The sequence below is a fragment of the Chenopodium album genome, chromosome 24 (assembly GCF_948465745.1).
Source record: "Chenopodium album chromosome 24, dcCheAlbu1.1, whole genome shotgun sequence".
Classification (NCBI taxonomy): domain Eukaryota; kingdom Viridiplantae; phylum Streptophyta; class Magnoliopsida; order Caryophyllales; family Amaranthaceae; genus Chenopodium; species Chenopodium album.
In genome coordinates, this window is record NC_137857.1 from 33,638,101 (window position 1) to 33,659,184 (window position 21,084).

A 21,084-nucleotide genomic window follows, 5' to 3' on the forward strand; every position below is an offset into this window, starting at 1 on the left:
GCAAGACATTCTTGAATCACCACGGCTTGTTCTACTGTAGCTTCGGCAAAGAAAATAATATCATCGGCAAAACACAAATTTGACAATTTAGGACCATTCCTACTAGCATATATTGGTTTCCATCGATTCTCAATAATCGATTCTTCAATCAACTGATTTAATCTCTCCATACATAATACAAAAATGTAGGGAGATAAAGGATCACCTTGACGGATTCCACGCCCCGGTTTAAAGGCTTGGATAGGCTCACCATTCCATAGGACCTTCATCGACAAGGTTGTGATACACTCCATTATGAGATCAATCATGAGAGGTGGAAAAAGAATTTCATAAAGAGTGTCTCTTATAAAATCCCACCTTAACCGATCATAGGCCTTTTCAAAATCAATTTTTATTGCCATAAGTCCTTTACCTCCTTGCTTATGACGCATAGTATGAATGACTTCTTAAACAATAACTATATTGTCCGTAATTTGTCTCCCTGGCACAAAACTGGTTTGAGTACAAGAGGTTAAGTGAGGCATCATCGGCTTGATTCTATTCACAATAGCCTTAGTGATTATCTTGTAGGTTACATTACAGAGGCTAATTGGGTGAAATTGAGTAGGTAGCTCCGGATTATCAACCTTCGGAATAAGGACAATAAAAGTGTCATTTAAATTTTCCGGTAAACCTTTCCCACTCAAGGCATCAAGGGCTACCCTATAAACATTCTCCGCTACCAAGTCCCAATTTTTTTGGAAAAATAAAGCTTGGAAACCATCCGGACCCGGGGCTTTCATAGCACCCATTTCAAACACTACCTTTTCAATCTCACATTTAGCAAAAGGCCTAGAGAGCATATCCCAATCCCTCGTAGTGAACTCAGGGAAAACACCAGAGGGCAGCAGACCGAGGGTCTCATGTTCATCAGCTTCAAATAAATTCTGGAAATAGGAAACAATATTTTGCTGCACTTGTTCCTTCTCGTAAATCCATTCCCCAGTCCCATTGTCCTTGATGGCAGTCACATTATTTCTCCAACGTCGCGCTATAGTGCTAAGGTGGAAGTAAGACGTGTTGCGATCCCCGTCTCTAATCCACTCTACCCTCGATTTTTGGTACCAAAGCAACTCTTCTTGTTCAAGGATATCATCCAATTCCTTACGTAGCTTTGCTTCCAATTTGATAAGGTCTCTCGATTTTTGCTCGGCTAGACATTTTTGAACACCCATAATCCTTGCAAGCAAATTTCGTTTTTTCTTAAAAATATTATGAAACACGTCTTTGTTCCATTCCTGTAAATCACCTCCAACCTTCTGAAGTAAAGGAACAAGCGGACTGTTCTTATCCCATTTCGAGACCAAAAAATCACGAAAATTATCATGTGTCATCCAGGCTGCCTGAAACTTGAAAGGTTTATTAATTGAAGAAATCGGAGCAAACCCGTTAGGAGAGATTAAAATCGGACAGTGATCCGATTGTACAGCAGGGAGATTTTTACCAGCAGCATTCGCGAAACGAAGGCTCCACTCAGCGTTACATAAAGCTCTGTCGAGTCTAGCACTTGTACGAGTCTCGATGGTGTTACCTCTAGCCCAAGTGTGGTTTGGTCCACTAAATTCTATCTCCAATAAATCCAAATCCTCAACCCACTCATTGAATCTTGCAGTTCGCCTAGTAGTTTCGGAGCAACTTGAACTTCGTTCATGAGTAAATCGAGTATCATTAAAATCACCCGCTACCATCCAAGGTTTATTGTGAGTATTGGCAAAGTCTTTCAATTCACGCCATAAATCACTACGCTTAACAGGATCTGGGCTAGCATAAACAGCCGTAAAGTACCAAGGTTCCTCACCTACCCTACGGATATTCATAGTAATAAACTGATTATGTTGATGAATTGGCTCAACTGTAACCAAGTCCGGTTTCCAATAGACCCAAATCCCACCACTAAAGCCTTGAGCATCAACCCTTGTGTGACCCGCATAGCATAGGATTTTAGAAATATTCTCTGCTTGTTGGCCCCCCATGTGTGTTTCAACTAAAGTAAGAACATTAGGTTTATGGTTCCTAACAACTTCTCTAAGTGCACTAATAAATGCACGACTCCCTGCCCCTTGAACATTCCATACTAGACATGAAATAGATTGGGAATTTGGAGCTAAATTAGGTATAGTGTCTTCCATTAATAACGGTATTGAGGGTAAAGAACTTACATAAGCACCGGAGATAAGTCTCATCAAGCGACCTATCTCATTGGGAATCTTCAATGTCACTACCAATTCCATTGGCTCCGGAATCGGTTCCATCCATGACTCTATCCTCACCTCCAGGACATTCGTCAGGGGGTCGGCTATGCCCAAATATGGTGTCTCCATTGGTTGACCGACACACAGAATTTTGTCCGTCGGGATCATCAGTTGAACAACATCCGATGGTGGGGGAAACATGGGTAAGTTCCTTTGTCGATTCATCTTGTGAAACTACCTCTACAACCTCTGGGATCACTTCTTTTTCCTTCTGGTTCACGTCTTTCAAAGTATCAGTGTGGCAATTTTCCTTTCCCTCTCTATTCTTGGAAACAAAAAGTTGAGGAGTATCTTTTGAAGAAACTAAATTAGTGATCGGGGCAAGAGGTCTAAACTCTTGCGTGGCTTTACTGGGAGTTTTAGGAAACTCTTTTTTCTTATTATTAGATTTATTCCCCAAATTTTTATCATAATTCTTTTTTCCTAAATTAAAGGAATTTGGCTTAGGATAAATACCAAAACTATTTTGAGAATTATCTCCTAAATTAACTGTGGGGATATTCACCTCATTAGTAATTGGCAAGGGAGTCTCCAAATCCCTCCTAGTATCTCCAGATCCCAAATTAATAGCTTTCGAAAAGATATCTTTTGAAACAGAATTTTCAAGAGCATTATTCTCGGCTTCATCTTGGGCAGCAAGTACTTCGAAAGTGGAATTTATCCCTACAATCCCTCCCGCTGATTTAGCTTGACTTTTGGAAAAATTGTTACTAGTTTCCTTATTCAGGATTTGACCCTCTTTACCATGGGTCGGGCCAGCTTTATCCGTTTTCGGGTTACGTTTCCGACCCGGTTTCTTAACCAACATCCAGTCACCATAATCATCAACTTCCTCAGGCTTAGCAGGTGGAGCAAATGGTTGTTTCCCATGATCATTCAATTGATCATTTACAGTATCGATTACCATGGTATCAGAATTTAATTTCGATGCACATTGGTCTTCAACATGGCCTAATTTCCCACATTTATAACAGAGCATCTTGATACCCTCATATTGGATCCTCCATGTTTTACCTTTCAACCAAAACTTAGCTAGCAGGGGCTTCGATAGGTCAATTTCGACACTCAATCTTGTGAATTGACCTCGTTCAGCATAAGCCGTAGACCTGTCAACTCTGACCACCTTGCCAATTTTCACTCCAATCTTCCTCAAGAACTCTTTATCGAAATATTCGACAGAGAGGTTTGGAATTCGCACCCACGCAGTAAGAACATTAATAGATGCTTCTTCTGAAATGAAATTTGGAGTCCACTTTCGAATGGTGAGGTACTTGTCATCGATAAGCCAGGGGCCCTGGGTTAACACATAATTATAATCATCGACATTAGAGAATCTAGCAATGAAATACTTGCAGCCAATATCTGTCAAAATCAATTCACCCTGCCATTTTCTTTTGAGTCGTTTCGTCAAACCCATATAGCCAAGACTACCATCGAACATACGGATTATGAGAGTATTTTTCCATGGCTTTCTCATTGCCCTTTTCTCCTCCTTAGTAAGGAGTATAACAGGGCATCTCTCACTATCTTCGATACCTTCCGGGGCCTCATCATCATCAGAGACATCATCATCTTCAATTTCGATATGGTTCTCCAAGTCTGCAGCAGAGGCTAATTGAGTATCTCTCAACAAGTCTCTAAAGGATCTTGAATTTACCCCAATAGCATGAGGCGGTTGGAAAGGCTTTGGATTCAGAGTAGGGGGTTTTGGCATCTGCCCTCGAGGGTTCTGTGGAGACTCCCCATTTTCAATATCCATTTCAGAAATTCCCAGATTTGGAACAGAGTTCCCTTCCTTGTTAAAGATTAAGTGTGTGATTTTCCTCTTTGGTTTTTTGGTTGATCGAATCAATTGATCCACCATTTCTTGAGAATTAGGGTGATGCTGGTTTTCGCTCATTCTGTGTACAGATTTAAAATGGGATGAGTGGTTGTCAAGAGTGTAATTTAGTGGGCCATGTGTTTTAAATAAGAGAAATAATATAGTTTTTCCCTAAAGTAACTTTCCTTTTATAGTGTGTTGCAAGTATTGTGATATTTCCTTTTTAGGGAAGTGTTGCAAGTAAAAGAAAGCGGAGGAAGTACTTCCTCCGTTTCTATTTAGTTGACGCGTTTGATTTAGGCACATATATTAAGGAGAGGAGAGAGAGTGAGAGAGAATGAAAAAACAAGTGGGGTAGCTTGTAAATGTAAGGTAAAAAATTTACTCCAAAAGGAAACGTGTCAACTAAAAAGAAACTTCCTAAAAAGGAATACGTGTCAACTAAAAAGAAACGGATGTAGTATGTTATAATACGAGTAATATTTATTCATTTTTTAGAGGTGAAAAAATTAAGTCAACTCCGTGCAAAAGCTAGTGTAGAACGGTAGAATACGGGTAGTTACTCTCCTCCAATTTACCTTCCACCAACCCCACTATCTCTATATTTTAATACTTTCTCCAATTTCTCCTAAAACTCCGCGTATAAAGAAATGAAGAAGTATTTAAAAAAAAACATAAGGAGTATAATTATTAAAAACATAAGGAGTATAATTATTCAAAAAAAAAAACCGTGCAAAAGCTAGTGTAGAACGGTAGAATACGGGTACTTACAAAACTGGGAAATACAACTAACCATTTATGGAGGGTTGAAAACAACTCAACAATCAAGAGGAAATTAATTGTGCGTGGGCCCATACTTATGCTCAAAAAACCAATGTTGCAAACACAAATTAAAGATATTTTAACAAACACATGAATCAAAAACAATAATACAGGACAATTGAACAACAACTACTGCTTACTGAACATTTTTTCATTCATCTTTATCAATCATAAACTTCAAAAATTATTCCCAAAAAAAAAAAAAAAAATGACTGGCAATTTTGCTAAGAATGGTTTAAACCGTTATTTATCCCAGCTTCAGCGCCACCCCTTGAGAACTAAGGTAATTTTTCCCTTTAATTTGGCAATCTGGGTATTGTTTTTTTCAATTTGTCGGTTGAATTTATGGGGTTAATTTTCATGTTTGATTATTGTTTTTTACAATTTGTATGGTTAATTTTGTTTTTAATGTTATTTTGATGATAATTTCAGGCAATTACAGCTGCAGTTTTATCAGCAATTAGTGACATAGTTTCTCAGAAACTTTCTGGTATTCAAAAGCTTCAAATTCGACGCCTTTTGCTTAAAGTGGTATAAATTTTGTACTTTTGGGTATTGTAGATTTAGTTTTTGACTATCCATTAACCAAATTTTTCTGGGATTTTGATTTTTTTTTTATGATCAGTTGATTTAATTTTGAATTGACCCCAAATTCCAAATTTAATTGATATATATAGTTGACTTTTTAATTTTTGCCCCATTTTTTGCTTAAATTGTGACGCAATGAATGATGAATTCTCAACTGTTCAAACTTCAGTCTAACTTAGGCGTAGTGTGTATGAATATTCAAGATTGCAGCAAATTGACTATAACTAGCCTTTTGGCCCGTTCGATGCACGGGTTCTTACCTAAGTTATTTCATATGTAGGTATGCTTTTCAATAGTTGAAACTTTTGATATGAAATACGAAGTAATTGTTTCATTGCTAAAACTTAAAGGGAAAAAAAGAATGAGGGTAGAACAATGGAAAAAGATAATGAAATTTAGTTACGTATATATACATGAAGATTGTAGGATATGAAATGACATATTAGTTTAAGTTATGTTTTAAGTCTAGGAATTAAAAAGACAATTTTTATATAATTCAATTCATTTGTTTATGTGAAGGATATTAATTGGTTCAACTTTATATTATTATGATGGAAATGAAACACTTCATTTTCTTAATTGAATTTGCAAGTTATGGAATACATTAAGACTTAAACAAAAAGATTAAAAGGGGTGACATGTGTCATATGTGGTATTGAGTGACTTGTGATGACATGTGTCATATGAAAAATTATGGTTTGTGTTTTTAAATACTAAGTATAGATAGATTATGATCTTTTTTGTTTAGCTTGATAATCAAGAAAAGAAAAGTTGAATGGTGGAATTTTGAATGTCAAATGTAAAAGTAGATTGAAGATTATAAGGGGCTTTTAGAGTGTGCAGTTATGTAACTTATCTAATGTTAATAGTTTGAACTTGTTGTTGGCCTGACTAAATTAGTGGCTCGACGAGCTCATAGCTTTCTGATGGGTGTTTGGAGAGGATTTTGACTTAGTATCTGGATCTTTGCTGCTGCTATACACACTAAGCTACTTCAAATAAGAATAAAAAATGACGACCTTTTAAGAAGATTGCTAGTTTATACACTGTGCTACTTTAAATCAGAATTAACATAAAAATATAACTGGAACGGCGTATCAGCTTATGCAATATGACATTTAATCTTAATTAGAATGAGCATAGGGAGCATCCTGTAACTTGTTTATGGGTATGATATAATTCGTTTTAAAACCTGTAACTTGTTTCCATTTACCAACCTTACTTAGAATTAGAATAAACAATAAAACAATAATGACCTTTAAAGAAGATGGCTTTATCCACACTATGCTACCTCAAATCGGAATAAACATAGAAGACCTTTTTAGAGGATAACTGAAATGGAGTATGTCAGTATGCAATATGGCGTTCAATTAGAATGAGCATAGTGCATGGAGCCATGGACAATTTATATTGAAGATAGGCAGTATCTTGTTGTTATGTGTGTGATATAGTTTGTTATAATATCTGTTGCTCGTTTCCATTTACCAATCTATGTGAGCTCGATGCAGCTTTTAGGATTTGCTTATCTTGGACCGTTTGGGCATTTCTTTCACCTCATGCTTGATAAGGTTTTCAAAGGGAAGAAGGATCCAAAGACAGTGGCTAAGAAGGTATCAGTATGACATTCTCATTTATCTAAACTGGGTAAAAAGGCAATAAAAGTTTATAAACTACTGTTGTCAGTGTATTAATCAGACTTTTCATTTCATCTCAAGCACCAATGTCTAGTGCTCGATCATCCAGCATGACTCTGGACTTGACACATTCTTTCTTGATGAAAAAAACATAAATTTAATCAAAAATATGTATCAGTCTGATGTGTGGACTTGTATCTGTATCCAATACAAGCTGGCTAGTGTGGGTACTGGGTAATATTATCATCCTTAGGCTTTGCCTTATTGACCAGCGAATGAAAAAAATTCAGATATTAGCTCAAACATATGTTTAATTGTTGCCGGGTTCATGTCAAACTGATTTTTTGTCATAATCCTGTGGAGAATGCAGCAACTCATCAATTGAGGTAAAGTCAGTTGATCATAATCATCTTTACATGCTTTAAAAATGTTTGGGGTGGGTGGTTCGGGTTGAGAGAAGGAAATGGTAAAATTCAAGCCATTGTTAGATCAGCAATAATATTACCTCTGTTTTTTATTCCGTACCACGTTTTCTATTGCAAGTGGGAAGAGGAAAATGAGTAGAATAATTGCTCATATAATCTATATACTGTATGTTTCAGGTTGTTGTAGAGCAATTGACAGTTTCCCCATTGAACAACATGCTCTTTATGATATATTATGGATGGATTGTGGAGAGTAAGTTGATCTCAATTCATCTCTAGGTTTGATTTAGCAACCACCTGTGTCATTCAGTTTGCGGAATCATGCATGATCATGTACTCTATGGACTGGTAGTGATGTATGTAATATGATCATGGCTTATTTATCACCATTTGCATAAAACACGTGTTGAATGTTGATTGCTGAACACTCAGCTTGAATAGCTTTATGAATAATGTGCATACTGGATTTACAGTCGTAAACTTTCAAAACCCTGGGCATCACACAATGTTAAGGAGTATCAGCTAACATAGTCTAATAGCTATCTCCACATCTCTCAACTCTGATGAACTACTTGTACAGTTGTGCCTCATATGAGCATGAGGATCTGTGTTTGAAAGTATCAGTTGCTAATTGAATAATCTTATTTAACTAATCAAATTGAACGATTTTTTATCAATTTGTAAATTGCAGGAAGACCATGGACCCAGGTCAGAAGCAGAATTAGGAAAGATTATCCATCAGTGCAGTTGACAGCATGGACGGTATTACACAATTATTTGTCTGAACTCTGTATTGTTATAATGTGAAATTCTGACTTGATAGCTAATCTAATATTCTTCATTTGATGGTTGGCTCAGTTCTGGCCCGTTTTTGGGTGGATTAACCACCAGTATGTGCCATTGCATTTACGGGTGATTTTCCAGAGCATGATTGCTTTTGGCTGGTAATGATATTATATATTCGACTTTACCAATTAATATTGCTTGTGTCTATATATGTATTTATGGAATAAAATGAAAACTAATACCTATGAGCTCTCTGTTTTCTTTTAACTTCTCAGGGGGATATTTTTGAACTTACGAGCAAGGTCTATGCTTCTTACTAAAGCTTGATCAAACTAAAGCGTACTTATCAAACTCTTCACTAATCACTACAGCCTACTACCCCATTGAATGTTCAATGCAAGTGGAATCAGTGGTATCCTATTATACTATTTTTACATTATGTCAGCATGTCGCAGATGGTTAGATTTGAAGTTAAAATTCATTGTTTCGACTAGCTAGATCTTCTGAAATGTACAATGTAAATCAGTAAATCTTCTCGTAGTCTCTTGCAAAGCCTATTGTCTTCATAGGTGATTGCTAAATTAAACCTAAAGACGATTCAGCCATCTTTATGCAACTTATGCAAAAAAAAAAAAGGCTAGTCTTCTTAACAACAAAGCATTTTTGCTTATTGTTGGCAGAGCCTCCCCTAAAGTTTGTCTTTCGTCTTGCTATCATCACGAGTGGTGGAATTGATATTGTTATATGCTTATTGTTTGTATTCAATAATCATCTATCTTTTGTTTGCCTCGTTTTCCTTTTTAGAATATTCCTACAAAATGTCCCATATTACCATATAGGAATCTTGACTAACCAAGCCAAGATTTGGCTCGAGTTTGAACCTCACCAAGCTTGCAAAATTGGCCTTGGCTGCTCGAACTCTCAACACCAGGCTTAATCAAGCTTGGCACTAAGTTGAGCCCGGAGCTCAAATACATGATTTTGTGCTCCAGGTCCAAATGCCCAACGAAAACATTAAATTTCGTAGTCCCAAAACCCTATTGAGAATAAATATACGAAGTAAAGTGATAATAAAAAGTACGTTGTAAAAAAGTGAAGTATGTGTATAAGCTTTCGAGATAAACCAAGAGCGACCATGAGTCCAGCCCCCTTATATGTATAACTCAAAAAATGAAACGCTGAAGTATGTTTACAAGCTTTCAAGATGAGCCAAGGATAGCTTAAGATTAACTCATTAAAATTCGATCGTAGTTCGACCTTGAGTCAAGCCCCTGTACAGCTCAAAATTTGTAATCTAGACAACAACATTAGAGGGAAATCTACTCTTATAATTCATCTTATAAGGCGGCATCTTGTCTTTATACAATCATATTCTCTCAGCGTGTATAGAAGTAATACAACCTCAAACCGTCCTACAGTAAACCGAGTTGACATTCTTAACAACTTTGGCATAGAACATGACGTTCACGTGATAACATGATTTACGAATATTTGACATAGAAAATGTTGAAAGATGGAGTTCAGCTGTTCAGAAGTTTTTTTCCTAGTACTATGCAGTTGCAAAACTTTTCCATGTTCAGATGAGGTAGGTTGATAAGTTGATTAATTAGTGATTAGAAACTGACTATCAAATAGTCTTTCCGTTTTAGATTACTTGCATCATTTTAGTTTAATACATTTACATATGAATAATTTTGACCATCAATATATTTAATTATACATTAGTAAAAAATTTATTCATATAAACATTTTATAAATAACATACAAGTAGTCAAGTACGTAAATAATGCAAAGTTAAATCGATATGACTACACGAGATTACGAGTATTCCACGACGAAGAGAGTATATAACATTCTTATAGAGGTTTTAATGAGATTGTGAGCTGCCCAATTTCTGTGATTAAGTTTTTTCAAGTGGACTTACTTACCGACTTGCAAAAGGTCGGTTATAAACCATGTAATAACTTTAGATAAGTAGTTGAGTATGAAAATACAGTTGAAGTAAAAAGGAGTATTACTTTTTGTACGGAGAATGTTTAGTAGGTGAAAACTGAAAAGAAAGGCTGAGGAGGGGGTTTGGGCATGCATTGCCGAGAATGGCAAGGTGTTGAATTCATACTTTATGCCATAAGTCAACCCTATTGAGAAAGAGTGTTAAATTCTCGTATCGTATTTATACACCTTTGGCCTTTAGTATTTTGATTTAATTCTTCTTTATCTTAGTTGAATTCTTAATGTTGGTGACACGATTACATTCTATATGTCAATGCCAAAATTACCAATTAATCACTAACATGTCAAATATAAGACTTCATTTAGGTAAATGGCAATAAGGTGTGAATTATAAGCTTAAATAACAGCCTCTAAATTAGAACAAATCAAAGTGTCATGAGTTTTACTACATTAGTGTTAAACTTTGAATAGTCCATTATAATTACTCGTATTATTATCCAAATATATGAATAGTTGAATATTATGGTGTACAATCCATGAAAAAGTCTTCTCCTTTACTAGTCAATATCCTCAATATTTAACAAATATTCAACATTTTGACCAAGTTTTCCTTATTTTTTTTGGCCTTTCGTTCCTTAGATCTACCTTTGAACCACAAGTGTTTATATATATAATCAACAGCACCAACCACACCATATTATTCAACAAACCCAAACAAACACAAGTTTTTTCAACTCAAGATCTTCAAAAAAACATGGTTTCCTTACAAACATCCTCAACTCGTTTGTTATTTTCGTTAAACTCGGTTTCTTCAAACAAATCTAAGATCACAAGTTCAATAAGTGGTCCAAATACTTGAGGTACCCCAAAATTACAGTCCCAAAACTACCAAATCATGCTCAAAAACAGCAGCTTATTGAACAGCTTGATAAGCTTACAACAAACCTTCCTTTAAGAGAAGCGAAACCAATAAACATCACAACAACAAAAAACACAAAAGAAACTATCAAATTGTACACAATCTTAGAAAGTGTTAGTGATAGGATTGAAATGCATCAAAACATCGGTAACCAACGTGAGAATTGGAACTCATTGCTGTTAAACTCGGTTAACATGATCACCTTAACCGCGGTTACAATGGCCGGTCTAGCCGAGGCTAGTGGGCCTCACGGGTTAGGGTTAAAGGTGTCTTCAGCCTTACTCTTTGCTGCAGGCACCGGTATTCTTTTAATAATGAACAAGATTCAACCTTCTCAATTGGTAGAAGAGCAAAGAAACGCGGTAAGGTTGTTTAAGAGGCTTCAAAATACTATCCAAACTACTCTTTCTCTCCGAACACCAACCAAGGAAGATGTCGAGGAGGCCATGGAGAGCGTGTTAGCCTTGGATAGAGCTTACCCATTGCCTCTACTAGGCGCCATGCTCGATAAGTACCCCGAGAGGTTAGAACCTGCTGTATGGTGGCCGTCTAAGAAACAATCAACTTCATCACTAAAACATAATTCTTCCAAAGGTAATGATGAGCAGAATGGATGGACTAGGGAATTGGAGGATGATATACGAGAAATTGTAGGCGTGACAAAGAGCAGAGATGTTGAGGATTATATTAGGCTAGGTAACAAGGCATTGAAGTTGAGCAAAATGTTAGCCATCTCGGGTCCACTTTTGACCGGTGTTGCAGCCGTGGGAGCTGCTTGTTTGGGCCATGGTGGACCGTGGGGAGGGCTCATGGCGGCTGTAGCGGGGTCAATGGCTGTTGCAGTGAATACAATAGAGCATGGAGGGCAAGTAGGAATGGTGTTTGAGATGTACAGAAATTGTGCTGGTTTTTTTAAGCTCTTGGAAGAAACTGTAGAGTCTACCTTAGAAGAAGGGGACTTACAAAAGAGGGAAAATGGTGAAGTTTTCGAGTTGAAGATGGCTTTGCATTTGGGTCGGAGCTTGTCTGAACTCCGGGAATTCGCCGACAAATCAAGAAGAAATGGAGGTTCTGTTGATGAGTTTGCAAGCAAGCTGTTTTAATCATTTTGAGCAATTGTAAATTGTAATTAGGGAATTCTTTCATTCTTTTATGAATTTAATTTGTTGATATGATTAGGTGATTTTGTAAATGTGTGAACATGGCATTGCATTTGTATATAGAACACGACCACACGTTTAGGGATCGGAAATGTAAATACTTGCATGTACATACATGTAAAAGCAAGTTTAATATATGCATGTTGGTATGAAAGCAAGAGCGAATGAAATATTTGTTAAAAGCCGTAAAGATAACTGTAAATGACTAACTTGATAGCTTCCCAATGAAACACTTTTGTAAATCTCTACAAATAATAATTTTTGGAGACAAGTTTACTAATGAACAAAAATTTTAAAAATTTGGTTGTAAAAATAAGACTGCATCCAATCTCTTTTGTTCTTTCTATGTGAGAGCTGAGAGAAAATTAGTTTAGAGGTATTTTATATTGTCCTTTAGAATAGATGAATTTTTGTGGCTAATTTGTGGTACAAATGTTGCATTTGTTAAAAAATGTACGAGATGGCATTGTTTGAGTGCTTGAGGAAAGACATCATTTCATTGTTCGACAAAAGTGATAAGAAAACAAGGCAATTTTGCAGTCTAAGGTGCTGCTCATGGAGTTGTGGGCGTGGATTTACACATGGCAAGGGAGCCATCAAACAACGCCCAAAAGAAGGTCAAATTTTGAGGTTTGTCTTGTATATATGTTCCTAGTTTGAATGGTAATCTTCATTTTGTGTCATGTCTCGTTTATTTGTCACAATAAAGCTCATAATGAGAGCAACATTTTCAGATTATAAAGACCCACCCTTGTAACATATTAAAAAACATGTGTTAATACATATTTCTAGACATTATAACCATAGACGGAAACTGTTACTCAATTTATTTACTGCAGAAGAACAATTGTTTTCTCTTCATCATATTGGTTAAATCTAGCATACTCCAATGACGGATCCTATACAGGTCCAATTAGAGGTGTTAAAAGCACACCCGACCCGACCCGATCCGAAACCGAACCGAAAAATATTCGATTCAGATTTGGACTCGCGTGGACATAACAATTTAGTATGACTTAACTTTAAAAATTTATTCGACCCGACCATATCAGACCCGATCCAATCATCCGAATCGACACTCCAACGAGTTCTGAACCCGACCCCTTAAATAGTTTTAAGTCTTTTAACAATTAAGCGCATCAATAATACGTAGTATACAAAAGGGACATAGAGACTACAAAACAAAACAACGCGACACATGCTGAATGGCCCAAGAGAAAAATCAAAAAAATTGTAATAATTTTTCAGACAAATTAAAATTATAGAACCTTCGCAAGTAAAGCCTTGAAGAAACACACAAACCCCTTTCTTCTCTTGGCATACGCGGCGCTCGGCGAAACGGAGACGACCGACGAATACGGGAACCCATTTTTCTCCCAGACTTAATCTGCAATTCTTCGTATTAACTGATTGCGATTCTTCATTTTAGGTAAACTTATTTCAACCATTTATTGTTAGATTATATTTCAGATTTTAGACTAGATTTACTCGATTTCATTTTGTTATTATGTACTCTATGTTTGAACACTTCGGTTAAATTAGCAAAAAAATTTAGATCCGAATTTTGTTGTATGAAATTTTGATTTTTGAATTTTCAAAATTTGAAAATTAATTGCGTTGATTTTTTTGGTTGTAGAAATATGTTAGGGATTGCGCGGCGAAAAGCTGTTCGTGGTGGTGTTTCGGTAAAATTTTACAACAGTTTCTTGATTTGATTGATTGTAATTTTTTAAATTGTTTGTGTGATTTTTGAATTGATGGAAATTGTTGGTGCTGTGATGTTATTCAGGTGCTAGGCCGTCAAACTCAGAGGAATTCTGGACCATCTGCTTCAGCTTTCGGATCTCATGGCTATGCCACTGCCGCGAAAGAGGTAGTTGTTAGATAAAGCTCAATTAGATGGAAATTTGTGTTTTTATTGGTTAAGTTGATGATTTCAGCTGGAATTTGTGTTTTCTTTTCTGAGTTGAGGGTTTTAGCTGGAATTTGTGTTGTTTGAGTGTGTTTTTCCCTAGACTGATCACCTTATGGGGTGCGGTTTAGGTTGCGAATGTGAATGTGAATGTGGATGTTAATGTTAATGTTTTCATGTAGTAGTCATACTGTTATTGTTTGTGCCAATTTTTTTGCTGTGTAGATTGTGAAAGTATGAAAGCGGCTTGTCTTTGTAGTCGATACAGGGCCTCTTGTTATGTGACCTTGTTTATGTCATGTTGTATGTACGAGTTTGAGGGTTTTGTTTTTTTTTTGTGTTTGGAGCAGTGAGTGCCTTTTAGTAATTATTATAGTTATCCTGATTTTGTAATTCCGGAACTTAATCTATACTTGTCATTGTTTTGGATGGAAATAAAGATTTTTGATGTTTTTTCTGCATGTTACAATTTGGGATTGGGATTATGTGTCAGTACAAGAAATGATGAATTTGATTAAGTTAGTTGTTATGTATGATTTAATTTTCAAAATTTATGCCTTATACCTTTTCTTTTTATCCTTAAACCGAAACAAATACTTTGTATTATACAAGAACCGTCTATGTAGTACACACACCTTACATTCTAGGGAAGCATGATGCTTTGATTTGATGGCCAATAGTTTGTGCGAGTATTGGCCGTTAAAACTTCAATTTTGCTAAGATTTTCCTCTGCGTTAGGTTTTGGTCTAGTTGTCAACCATCAAATAGAATTGTGTATAGGTTAATTTTTATCAGCTTCAAACCTATCCTTGCTCTAAACATGATTTTCATAGCCCAAATATCATTCATGACCATTGTCTATAATATCATTCATGATTTTGATCTTGTGAAGCATTGCTAGAGTAACTATTATAATCAAAACCTCACACTCATTTCCGAGTCCAATTTGCATGACTATTAGGGTTGTAATCACCCTCTTTCACAGGTCAGTCTATAAGCAAGATGTCAAACATGTTTCCTTAGACCAGAAATGTTCAAAATGAAGCACTTTTCAACGCCATGTCCTTTTATTGACTTGATTTTACTAATGACTTCCCAGTCTACAATGAGATTCTTGGGGTGAATTGGTTTGTCACCAGCAAATAAGCTGCATGATCCAATGCTTATTCCAAGCGCAAGCTAGTGAACATAATTAAATCATCCTAATAAGAATGCATATGCACCATAACAAAGCTCGACAATTTAAGTTTGCCCATCAAAGGTGGCTGCCTTCATTCCCCATATTTTTTCCAGCTAAACATCGTTTCAACAAGAGCATCACACTCAGCCGCCTCAGTTCTCTTTTAAGACAAAGTAGCCCCTACCTAATTGATCTTATCTCAAATTAGAAATGTTTGGGATTCTTATATTAGCATCATAGCATTATGATAAGTCGCTTACTTACAGCAGTTCTATGTATCTAGTGTAATATTTACAGCAGTTCTATGAATAATATCAATTACTAGAGGACTAATGTTATAGTCTATGCATGTTGTAGGGCATCCTTGATTTGAAAAAAAAAAAAATGACTCCGCTTTTTTCCCTACCCAGGACAATTATTACAAGCATGAAAACAAACTTGTTATAATTCTACTCTTTTAGTCACTTTATCTTGGATTGTTGCCTCAAAGGCTATCTTCAGCTCTAGGCTAGGATATTTGTACTTCCTAGATATACATCACTGGCTGGATAAGTCTGAAGTCATTTTGCAGAGTTGATTGACATTTAACAAGCTTCTGGAAAGCCTTATTGGCAATTTTTTTTTTAATCATCAAACAAGGTTCAAATAGATAAAGATGTTAACTTTTTATTCAATACCTTTCAAATTAGTACAGCTTGAAATATGTACATTGTGATTCCAAACATTCTCGAGTCCCTAATTCTTTCTTTGAAACTAGGTCCTCTAGTCCACATATTGCCATATTGGAAAGGACAGCTCCAGATATAGTATGATATCCAAATTGACTGGCTAGGGCTGTGATAAAGTCTCTACTGTCTTATACTCTTACCATGTTTTCTGATTTTCCATGCTCAGCTCAGTATGTAGTGACATGATTCAAGAAGTGAGATAATTTCACATTTATCTTGCAAAACAGATATTCAGATCTCTCAATTTATCTGAGTGGTTATAAATGTAAAGTAGCTAATCAACTGACTGCAATATTGATTTATTGGTGTGGTTATGGTTAAAATAATCATATTTTCTTAATCCTGACTAACAATTCATTTATTAGCAGAGATTTGTTTTGGATGATTACTTAGTAATTCTTATTTGCAAAATGTGCATGTTATTGTGTAGACTTTGCATCTCAGACAAGGATTGAATCTAGTCAGGATTATTGGTTTACATGGGAATTTGGGTATGTCTTCTTACAATCAACAAACTAATTGATTATGCTAGTATGATGCATGTTCTGAAATCTAAATCGTCTTCCAAACTTATCACAGGTTGTCAGGCTAGTCTAAGGTCGCTAAGGTTTGTTTGTCGCTTTGCCTTAATCATTCCTTTACATATTCTAATGACATAAAATTTATATGTTGCTATATGAGCTGATGTCAGTTCAACCATGACATTTGGACTTGGCTTATATTTGTTTGTCTATGTGTGGATCCGCAGGGAAGTTGGATCTTGTTTGCAAACTGGTCCTTCTAGGCAACTATGGAAGAGGTCCTACTCATCAGATGGTGGGATAATGTCTATTTAGTGGTCCCTGTTGATAATCTTTGCACCTAGCTAGGTGGTTATATAATCAAGTTTGTTATTTCCAATACAGGTGATGTTGTGGAAGCCGTTGTACCTTTCATGGGAGAGTCTATTACTGATGGCACTTTGGCTTCATTTTTAAAGCGTATGTCTTTCTGATTTATAATGTTTTGCATTGCATGTGAGAAAAAGTTTAGTTAGTTGGCCAAGGAGGCTTAGGTTCATCTTTTCTTAAAATTGTATCTCATGCAACTCATTATCGTACTTTAATCAGATCCTGGAGACCGTGTTGAAGTTGATGAGCCAATTGCTCAAATTGAAACAGATAAGGTATATTTTGGAATATATTGCCACCTTGTTTCTGTAGTTTTTCACTGATTAAAAAAGGGGTAGGCTAAGCTAATTTTTGTATTTTATTAGGTCACTATGGATGTTGGTAGTCCTGAAGCTGGAATCATTCAACAGGTATGTGAATTAGTCTCAATATTAATTCTATATATTTCTTGGGTAATGCTCTGGTCCTTTTTTTAACACTGCACCCAGTTGTTGACTTATGTGGCTTTCCTATAACTTTAGCTTCTAGCCAAAGTTGGTGATACCGTAGAGCCTGGCACTAAGATAGCTATCATTTCAAAATCTGGCGATCACGCACATGTAGCTCCATCCGAGTCACCAACCAACAAGGCTGATGCAACTAATAAGGACAAGACGGATGAGAAGGTAAAAGCTAAAACTCCTACTCAAGAAAAGCCTGTATCAGAAGATTCTGCTCCCAAGGAAAAGCCTAAAGCTCCTTCTCCACCATCTACAAAACCCTCACCATCAGAACCTCAACTACCTCCCAAGGACAGAGAGAGAAGGGTAAGTGAATTCTTTTGCCAATCATTTGGGATGGTTACTTGTATTCGTAAATCTTTGATGATTGAATCATTGATTTAGAAGTTCATTGTTTTTTGAATGTATGATTTATTCAGGTTCCAATGACAAGACTAAGAAAGCGAGTTGCTACCCGTTTGAAAGACTCTCAGAACACTTATGCCATGTTGACTACTTTCAATGAAGTTGATATGTAAGCTATTACTTTTCTGATGTAATTAATTTAAGTTGAATATATTGTTTAAAATTTGCGAAGTTAAACCATTAATTTTCTTGTATATTATAATGCAAGTGGAAAAAAATCTAAAATTTACTGTAAATATTGAAATAATAAGTAATTAGTTGATACACTTCCAAATTTTCAGTAATTTTGTAGTGCTCTTGTGCTGAAAATTCTAACAAAAATGAAGTATGGTACCACACAAATCTCTGATTTCGCAGCTGTATTTATCATTGTAGTTTCTCTTCTTTACCATTTTTAAAACTCTCCTCATGACATGATTAACATTTACCGCATAGATGAGTTTAAAGAGATGGAACTTTCTTCTCTGGGAATTTCTTATACGCCATTGGAGTAACAGCCATGTAATTGGGTGTTGTGTACCTGTGGTAATCAAAAACTGTTGGTACAGTAGTTATTTTGTTGGCGTTCTATAGGTGTTTATACACATTCTGGTGTCTGAATGAACCTTTCTCGGTATTAACTCTTTCCTCCACCGAGAAAGGTTCATTCAAATGGAATGATCACTGGCTTTTATAGCAGCGAGTAAGTAGTATTTATGTGCTTTCTGGGATTTAATGTAACAGTTCTAGTTAAGAAAATTCCGAAAATTGGATACAGTTTGATGTATAAAATATATAAAGGAATATCAAAGAAATATATATTCATGTGGACTTTTCACTGATTAGTGTGATTACCAATGCTTAAGGACACATTTTTGGTTTTACACAATCCAATGTAATTTTAACCATGTTTTTTAACAGCTCAAATTAGAAGAGTCCGTCTTTTTAAATAAGCTGTAGTAGAAGCTTATTATTGCATCTCTGTAATGATTCGTCATTTAATATGCCTAATGTGGACAATATAATTTTGTTAGGACAAACTTGATGAAGCTTCGCTCTGATTATAAAGATGCCTTTGTTGAGAAGCATGGAGTGAAGTTGGGATTTATGTCAGGATTTGTCAAAGTAAGTCATTTTCTTTGTTGTGGTTTTTTTTGCTATGTGATTGGTTAGAATTGCTAATGCTGTTTTTTTGTTGTTGTGATTTCTAGGGAGCAGTGAGTGCACTCCAGAGCCAACCGATTGTTAATGCTGTTATTGATGGGGATGACATCATATACCGAGAATACATTGATATTAGTATCGCTGTGGGAACTCCTAAGGTCTGTTTTTGATCTATCATATCTAGTATATTCTTATATATACATGTTTTAAAAATTAAAACTTGGAAAGAAAAGATATCTATACACTTAGAGAACCAATGAAATGCCTTTGTATATTTGCCACAAATTCCATTCTTCTAGCTATTTGTCAAACTTGCTGATGGACTGGGCACTGTAGATACCATATGATATGAATTGGGTTGTTTATATAAAGCCAAATAATAAGTGAATTAGATTAACACTCTTGATTTTTTACATGGTCTATGGAGTAGAATACAGTATGGAAACCAGAAGAATTCTCTTGTAAGTGATGTATAAATCATAATCATTGATTGAGACCACTATTCTACATTATACACTTGTTGTCGTTTCTCACTCATTTAGTCATTTTTCAGCTTGAAGAGAAAATTAATATCATCATGACCTTCATTGAGTGGTTTACCATATTTACATTCAGATAAACTGTATTGAATTTGTATATACAATTATATCGCGCATATGCTGTAAAGTCAAGTGGAGTTGGCTTATTTGGTTTATATGATTTTCCTTAGAGTTAGATGTGCTCATTTATCTACTATTACTTACCCAAACATTTAGGGTGCCTTTGCACGATGTCAACTGAAGTTATCTCTAACTTGGATCTTGATTCTTGATGCTGATTTATTGCTTCTAGGGTCTTGTGGTACCTGTTATTCGAGATGCGGACAAAATGAACTTTGCTGATATAGAAAAAGGAATCAACTCTCTTGCCAAGAAGGCCACTGAGGGTACTATATCGATCGATGAGATGGCTGGAGGATCATTCACAATATCTAATGGTGGTGTTTATGGAAGCCTTCTGAGTACCCCAATTATCAACCCTCCACAGGTCAGAGGATTTCTCAATACTATTCATATGTATTAGAGAGTAATGCACAAACTTTGTTTATCGGTCTAATGTTATTTTCAATTTGGCAGTCAGCAATATTGGGCATGCACTCAATTGTGAACCGTCCAATGGTGGTTGGTGGTCAGGTAGTTTCACGGCCAATGATGAATGTTGCTCTGACATATGATCACAGGCTGATTGATGGGAGAGAGGCTGTCCTCTTTTTGCGCCGTGTGAAGGATGTGGTGGAAGATCCCAGGAGGTTGCTTCTTGATATATGAGAAAAGAAATGTGGTTCCGTTTTTCAGTCATAGTAAAATAAATTACCATGTCTTGTAATCACATAATTTTGGGGGTCAAGATCTTCCCTACCTTTTATTCATAACTGGTGCATTATGTTTTTGGCATACTTTCTCAAGTACCTAGGGATGTAATTGTAGACTCCCTGGCTCGATTATTCTGAAAATTTTGAGATTTTACTCTCAGGAAGAGTACGAAAAACCCTTAAAATAGTTTGTAATTTTTGGGCAATAATGACTACTGAGTTGATGATTTCACTCTAGAATTGATGAAATACTTTTATCTTCATTTCAACAGCGTAATTGTGTGTGGATTTTATGGCATGTGCTTTTTAGAAAGGTAGACCGGAGTGCATGAAATCTCCTTCCCTATGTGATCAGAGGAGTGCTCAGTAGAGTATCGTTGCTCCATTCTTATTGCACTGATTTATTATTAGATGACATATTATATGGAGTGAAAGAAGTTTTTCAAGAGGCTAGAGGGAGTAAGGGAGTGTGATTTCAGTTGCTAATATAGACTCAGAAACAATCAAACAAGTTTTGGTTAAGGAGTAATACAACTATACAAGACACTAATAATCGAATTTATTTTTGAGTTTTG

General features: G+C 35.8%; 2 protein-coding genes and 1 pseudogene across 2 annotated transcripts; all 3 read left to right on the forward strand.

Annotated features, from left to right (window-relative positions):
* Nucleotides 1-5,005: 5,005 nt before the first annotated feature.
* On the forward strand, nucleotides 5,006-9,136 carry LOC145611528 (peroxisomal membrane protein PMP22-like). The gene is made up of 7 exons (XM_081666868.1): nucleotides 5,006-5,218; nucleotides 5,368-5,466; nucleotides 7,032-7,133; nucleotides 7,760-7,835; nucleotides 8,274-8,344; nucleotides 8,441-8,526; nucleotides 8,644-9,136. Exons 1-7 carry the CDS (start codon nucleotides 5,144-5,146, stop codon nucleotides 8,693-8,695), a joined length of 561 nt encoding a protein of 186 aa, XP_081522994.1. The 5' UTR covers nucleotides 5,006-5,143; the 3' UTR covers nucleotides 8,696-9,136.
* Nucleotides 9,137-11,075: 1,939 nt separating this feature from the next.
* LOC145610896 (putative F-box protein At4g22030 pseudogene) lies at nucleotides 11,076-12,576 on the forward strand (annotated as a pseudogene).
* A 1,084-nt stretch (nucleotides 12,577-13,660) lies between these two features.
* Nucleotides 13,661-20,736, forward strand: LOC145611320 (dihydrolipoyllysine-residue succinyltransferase component of 2-oxoglutarate dehydrogenase complex 1, mitochondrial-like). Its single transcript, XM_081666643.1, has 15 exons — nucleotides 13,661-13,829; nucleotides 14,037-14,085; nucleotides 14,190-14,273; nucleotides 16,651-16,711; nucleotides 16,800-16,827; nucleotides 16,969-17,036; nucleotides 17,126-17,200; nucleotides 17,330-17,385; nucleotides 17,476-17,520; nucleotides 17,632-17,916; nucleotides 18,030-18,124; nucleotides 19,029-19,119; nucleotides 19,206-19,316; nucleotides 19,990-20,184; nucleotides 20,274-20,736. The coding sequence occupies exons 2-15, from the start codon at nucleotides 14,041-14,043 to the stop codon at nucleotides 20,463-20,465; spliced, it is 1,431 nt and encodes a 476-aa protein (XP_081522769.1). The 5' UTR covers nucleotides 13,661-13,829; nucleotides 14,037-14,040; the 3' UTR covers nucleotides 20,466-20,736.
* Nucleotides 20,737-21,084: the final 348 nt, after the last annotated feature.

What these genes read in the sequence shown, in the direction of transcription:
- LOC145611528 (XM_081666868.1), top strand. Translation starts at nt 5,144, where the DNA reads ATGACTGGCAATTTTGCTAAGAATGGTTTAAACCGTTATTTATCCCAG. An exon ending in CAAAGACAGTGGCTAAGAAG is followed by an intron (nt 7,134 to 7,759) that starts GTATCAGTATGA and finishes TGTATGTTTCAG; the next exon opens with GTTGTTGTAGAGCAATTGAC. An exon ending in AGCATGATTGCTTTTGGCTG is followed by an intron (nt 8,527 to 8,643) that starts GTAATGATATTA and finishes TTAACTTCTCAG; the next exon opens with GGGGATATTTTTGAACTTAC.
- LOC145611320 (XM_081666643.1), top strand. Translation starts at nt 14,041, where the DNA reads ATGTTAGGGATTGCGCGGCGAAAAGCTGTTCGTGGTGGTGTTTCG. An exon ending in TTATGTCAGGATTTGTCAAA is followed by an intron (nt 19,120 to 19,205) that starts GTAAGTCATTTT and finishes TGTGATTTCTAG; the next exon opens with GGAGCAGTGAGTGCACTCCA. An exon ending in TCGCTGTGGGAACTCCTAAG is followed by an intron (nt 19,317 to 19,989) that starts GTCTGTTTTTGA and finishes TATTGCTTCTAG; the next exon opens with GGTCTTGTGGTACCTGTTAT.